Source organism: Triticum dicoccoides, chromosome 5B (assembly GCF_002162155.2).
Source record: "Triticum dicoccoides isolate Atlit2015 ecotype Zavitan chromosome 5B, WEW_v2.0, whole genome shotgun sequence".
Taxonomy (NCBI): Eukaryota; Viridiplantae; Streptophyta; class Magnoliopsida; order Poales; family Poaceae; genus Triticum; species Triticum dicoccoides.
In genome coordinates, this window is record NC_041389.1 from 69,720,436 (window position 1) to 69,726,855 (window position 6,420).

Below are 6,420 nucleotides of genomic sequence, written 5' to 3' on the forward strand. Positions count from 1 at the left end.
TCAAAAAATTATTTGATGGCACTTGTCCTTTGAAAACATATTGCAAAATCAGGTCCATATTACATACTACTCCCTCCGTTCTCAAATATTTGTCTTTCTAGAGATTTCAAATGGACTACAACATATGGATGTATGTACATATTTTAGAGTGTAGATTCACTCATTTTGCTTCGTATGTAGTCACATGTTGAAATCTCTAGAAAGACAAATATTCGGGAACGGAGGGAGTACATGATAAAATATCTAAGGTTTCGTTCTTTTTTACCCTTGCAGTCATACCTTCAGTTAAGAACCTTCAGAGCCCATATTCGACAGCATGCAAAATAAGAGGCGTCTTAAGTCTCATCTGAAAAGAAAATTCCAAGTACATAAAAATCATATGGTAATCAAAATTATTATTGGTGATGATAAAATCTGTACCTCTTCTTCCAACAGTTTGCTTTATGGCAAACCAATCGAGCTCTTATTTGTTTTTGGAGAGAAGGCCATTAAAGGCCCTGTTCTTATGAAATCAAAGGTTCCAGCTCTAATATCCTTTAAAAGAAAAATAATTTTGTACTTTTGCCAAAGAGCTTCCCATGGTGCTCTGCCTGCACAAGTGCACACACAAACCGAACACCCAATCACGCTAGACCAACCAACACATCTCTTTTGCAAAACAAAGAAATAACCAAACCTGATGAGAAATACAGAATTCCTCTATCAAGCAATGATAACCAATTAGGCAATGACGAGAGGGCAGCGTGCAGATTATGGCCAACAGCTCCGGTACCTGGAGCTGTTGGTCAGGACTACCCACCACGGGCATAGCACATCGAGCTTGGCGCCGATACGGCATATCTTGTAAGGATGTGTGCATGACCAGCAACACACTGTCACAATCTGCAGCACAGAACTTAATCAGGTCCATGCGACTGACATGGTCAGCACTCACGTACGTGGGACACCAGACAACAAGCACCCATATCCAATGCATAATCAGTGTATACCTCATAAACCCTGAAATATAACAGAAAGAGGAGATTGAAATGACAGAAACCTTCATAACAATTTTTATAACATGGGCAAGTCCAAAAAGAGTTGACCAAAACCTTCAAAGCGACATAAATGCCCGCAATGTTCTTGTTCTGCCTCGACACACAAGTTGCAGATGCAGGACTGTAGTGCCCAGCATATGACTCCAGTTATATAGGGAACATTTTCAGCATACTTGGCTACTCCTTGATGGGCTGTCAAAGTTGCACACAAAAAGATGGAAGCAACTTGTGAGAAACGCAAAATGCTACTTTTGCATCTTGATTGCAATAACTCACAAATATGAGTAGCTCTTTTTTTGACGAACACAAATATAGGTAATGACCATATATAGTTTACCTCGACTCTTGTATAACTCTTGTGAACACAACAGGAAGCAGCTCCATTAAAGGTTAGGCTTGGCCATACATATGATGCATGTGTTTCTACTACATATGCTGACTGAGTGGGAATGCATGCTGTAATATTTGAGTCCATATTAAGCCGAGGGTTTTAACTTCTATAGGAATAACTATAACTATTACCTGCAGGCAGTCATCTAGGTCGTTGCTGACATTTGCTTCATTATAGTGGGTATCATGCAAATCAAAGCTGAAGCTCGATCCAGCCCAAATCAAAGCTGGCGGCTCGGGGGGAGAAACCCTAGCCACCGCAGCTTCCTTCCTAACTCCTCTTTCTTGTCGCGCCGCCGCCGGAGGGCACCCCACCTACAGTGTATTTAACTCAGCATCATTACATGCATCATGAATTTAATTTGCGTACTGTTATATTTCAGTATTGTAGATGTTGACATTTTTCCATATAAATAAAAGAATTCAGAACCTTTGAGCGGTGTGTTAGATTTACAATTTCAGGATCTTTGTACTACGCAAACACATGAATCTCGATATCTCATCCCTCAAATGGCGTCTTAATTTCTGCTATTGTCATACACTCACCATATATACTATTGATAGATAAACCCCATCAAAGAGGCAAGAACATGATGAATGCCTACCTACCTGTAATTAGCACACAGCTATGCTATAGGCCTTCAGTAGTTTCAGTTGTTCCTCAACTTCAGGTCATTTTGGAATCTTAACATCCACAATTATGCTAATAGTAACTAGCGCTATTCTTTTGAGAATCAATCAAAGACATACTCCAATTAAGTCGATATCAACAAGCATGTCGCCTTTGTACATGTCCATCGAAACTTGGACATAATATTATTACTACAATGATCCATACCAAAATTGCCACACGAACATAGCAGGCAGAATATATGTCTTCAAATCACTTCCGCAATAAAAAGGAGTTCATGATATTTGCTTAAATAATACAAATAAGTACACCAAACTGTCATATAGTGCCCCCCACAGCACAAACTGGGAATCTTGGGGCCTACTTATGCCGGTTTCGATACGGCTACAGAGAGTAGGAATTAAGCAACCAGAATTACGGTTCATAGTAATACACAAGTGGTGCTTACTACAGTACTAAAGTTCCATTCACCATTCACCAGATGCCATCCAAAGATCATCATTAGACTGTCATACAGAAAAATCATATAGTAAAGGTAGAAGGCAATAGAAAGTCCAGACAAGTGAATCTAGGTCGGATGATGCAGAGCCTTGTGCAATGATGCACACTGAACAACTTAATGGCTTGAGCAGCAAATTCATACTGAAAATTTTGGAGACCACTTCATCAATAGATGCCAAGACCAATTCTCTTCATAAGGGCATCTGAACAGTCCTTGGAGTAGTGAACTGACTTGGCAACAACCTGCGCAGCTTGCGGAGAGACCTCACCACAATACTCAATGACCAAAGACTCTAACTTATGTGCACGCCCCAGTTCAGCCACTCCAACATCAGTAATGTGATGACACACCCGAAGTGTAAGATTGCTCAAGCATGGGGTGTGCGCAATGAAGTGCATCCCGGCATCAGTTACCGCATGACACAATATAAGCTCGAGCGTCTCCAGATGTGGTGAGGATGACAGGGCCTTCATCCCCTCGTCATCAAAGAAGTTGGCGTTGTTGAGCACGAGAACGCGAATCGGGCAGGACCGAATGAGCACCAGAAAACCCTGCTGTGTGAATCCTATTTCTGATGGCCAGTCAGGGGAACATCCTGTAAAGCTGAGGTCAACCATCTGAAGCATACGACAGTTGAGGGCTAGAGCGTAAAGGCTGGCATCAGTAAATGACGTCCTGGTTTCACAATAGCTGACATCACTAGAGTAGCGCTGCAGGTTGAGCCTAAGTAAGATGCTTTTAAGGTTGCTGCAGCTCCGAGACAATGCAATCATGTCATTGTCATTTAGGGCATGAACATACTCAAGGCAAAGCTTCTCCAATGCTTTACACTTCCCTAGGAGAATACGAAGTCCTACTTCGGGCCAAGTTTTAATATGCGCCAACCTTAAATCCTTCAAGCTCTCACAGCAGAAATCATATGCATCCATACTGTGAGCATCGTACAAGGAGTCATAGATCACATCACCTGGAAGACAATCAAATCTTTCTCTTTTCCTCTCAAACTCAAACTTCTGGAGCTTCATCCATCCAGAATCAAACTTTAGGAAGTCATGATGATTGATTCCTTTGCAATTCTTCACCACAAGCTCTTCTAACGATCCATGCCTACCAAGGTATTCCAGCCACTCTACATTGTCGATGTTCTCGCAATCAGTAAGGTGGAGAGCAGATAGATTTGTGCAACCAACTGCAACCGAGAAAAGCCCAACTGACGTTATTTCTGGTGCGGAGTTGAGCCTGAGAGACACCAATGTCTTGCAATAAGCTAAACAAGCAAGCCCAGAGTCATCGATGCATGAGCAGAAGCTTAAGGTGAGGTCAATCAGCGAGGAACAGTGAGATGAAAACACAGAGAGGCCTTTGTTGTCCAGCTGCTTTCCATGTCCAGGTATCCAGCCAGAGTAATCGATTTCCACTTTCCGCAGATTTGGGAACCGGGCGCACAATGATGCCAGTGCTTTTGTAGCAGTGCAAACACCGGAACCAACATGGATAGCACCCCTTTGATCCCCCTCTATCTTGCAGAGCTGCTTTGACACAAGGGTAAAAGACTTGAGATCACTTGTCCTGGTGATCCTCTTGAGAATCTCTGTCAGCAGAGCCTCTGGTAGGTCCTCCATCGAACAAATTCAGCTGTAGCAATAAGGTAATATATCAAGGTTCAGAAAACAACCGAAGAGCTGGACTCAAACTTATGATATATCAGAATAAATAATGCATGTGAAGATAAATGGAGATCACACTGGCGACAGACACTCATTACGAAGAATATAATGATGAAATTTGAGCATTTTCTGTATCCATCCAAAACTTAATTGTGTGTTCTTCATAAGCATGGAGATTTATTAAAGTAGCTAGCTAGCACAGATTGTTAGAAAGAAAAAAAATGAGGCTACAGGTGGGCCATATCATCAAATTAAACAAGCTACCATCATAATTAAGTAGCAAGCAGAGCCTGAATAATGAACTAAGAGAATACAATGAAACGAGCTAGAATTGACGCAAGGAATTCCGCAAGAAGACCCACGTGCTGAATCTGAACCAGCTTTTATTTTTTTATTTTTGGTTAACTTAAACTTATTTGGAGGCAGCTAGCTGATTAATAGTAACATGAAAAGCAGAGCATGCAAATTAGTTAGTACTGCTTGTAGCTCTTGGTTGGGCAAGAAAGAAAGTAGGGAAATCAATCATTTGCCGCAGCCGATGAGTTGACAGGGTGCACTTATTATTAACAGATAACACCAATCTAGAGTAGTATCTGTTCAACTAGAAATACCACAGTACTATTTGCTGCAACCCTAGGCAAAAAGCTTACTTTCTTTTCTACAATTGTTACCTAGGAAGAGAATGGCTTTACAGGATTAGTTAACTAAGTTTTTGGATGATATATACTACCGGTTTGGTTTCCCCTACCAAGAAAAGGAAAGCGAATTAAAAAAAAACGTCTACATGTCGAACCAGGGAAGGGGAACCAACGCAACGAACGATCAGGGAGGGGTCTCTTAGGAGATACACAAACCGTAGGAGAGGAGGGTACCTCCGCGGCCACCTGGTCCGCAGCGGAGGAGAGGAGAGGAGAGGAGAGGAGAGTGCCGCCGCTTCTTTGATTCGATTCGGAGGAGAGTGTAGAGTGTAAACCCTAGCTAGTCTCGCATCTCGTCTGTGTATTTTCCAGCGGAGCGGAGGAAGATGGATGTGGGGCGGGCCCACTGCGAGCTTTCTGCAGCGGCGTCTCGCTCACATGGGCTTCCCACACCCGGAATGGCTGCGGGCCACCACGCGCTATTTTTGGCCTTCTAGACATTTTTTGTTTTGTTTTGAAAAACACAGAAACAATCTAAAAGCAAGAAAAAACCAAGAAAAATATATAAAATGTTCATATAATCGTTTAAATAAATAATTAATATGTTAACGCACTGTAAAACATGCCCATGTCCACGAAAACAATTTTTCCTCTAGTACTCATTAAAATGTCTAGCAGTTTCTTTAATGGTCCTGTATGCAAAAAAGAAATGTTCATGTGTGATGTGAAATGTTCACATGTATCAAAATAAAATAAATGTTTGCGTTTATGAAAAACTGGACATGTATTGTCATAAATGCACATGCATGTAAAAATAAATGTTCATGACCCTCAAAACAATCCAAAAAAATGTTCATGTACGTCCATAAGAGTATTTCGGAAGGATTCTTACATTGATGGAAATGTTCATATATCTTAAAGAGATGTTCATGCTTTGCATGTGTTCAAAAAGAAGTGCTCATGTATCTCATACGAATTCTCATTATTTACCTAGAAAAATAATAACATGAAAAATAAACATAATATAAAAAGGATGGAAAACAAAAGTTAAGATGAGTAAAAGAGAATAGAATATAGAAATAAAAATAATAAAGAATAAGGAAAAAGGAAAAAATAAAACGGACATCGTTATTGCGCCACGACCCGTGCATTGCTGAAATGACCCATATGTCGATACTAAAACCGTCTGATCTCGGGTAGGGGGTCCCGAACTGTGGATCTGAGAGCGGTGGGTAATACGAGACTAGGGGGACGATGTTTACCCAGGTTCGGACCCTCTCGAAGAGGTAAAACCCTACGACCTGCTTTGATTGTATTGATGTGATAGGGTATCAAGTACGAGGATGATCTATCTCGAGATCGTATATTCTGTTCTAAACCCTAAGGCGAGTAATTGTTGTTGTGTCTCTATGGATTAAACCCCTCGGTTTACATAGGCACCAAGGGTACCTGGGTTTACATATGGGCTGTTTCTAACTAGGAATTAGAGTTGTCCCTGAAGTATACACCAAATCTTCGGTGGTGTCCATCTTGATCACGCCAGGTTCACGGCTTC

General features: G+C 41.3%; 1 protein-coding gene across 2 annotated transcripts; it reads right to left on the reverse strand.

Moving 5' to 3' along the window:
- Nucleotides 1–2,284: 2,284 nt before the first annotated feature.
- LOC119307419 (F-box/LRR-repeat protein 14-like) lies at nt 2,285–5,261 on the reverse strand. 2 transcript variants are annotated; one of them, XM_037583492.1, is made up of 2 exons: nt 5,100–5,261; nt 2,285–4,195 (listed from the first exon to the last, which is right to left on the reverse strand). In XM_037583492.1, the coding sequence occupies exon 2, from the start codon at nt 4,180–4,182 to the stop codon at nt 2,725–2,727; it is 1,458 nt and encodes a 485-aa protein (XP_037439389.1). In that variant the 5' UTR covers nt 4,183–4,195; nt 5,100–5,261; the 3' UTR covers nt 2,285–2,724. The 2 variants fall into 2 exon arrangements, with proteins under 2 accessions (XP_037439389.1, XP_037439390.1); XM_037583493.1 differs by having other exon boundaries at nt 5,082–5,261.
- Between the last annotated feature and the right edge of the window lie 1,159 nt (nt 5,262–6,420).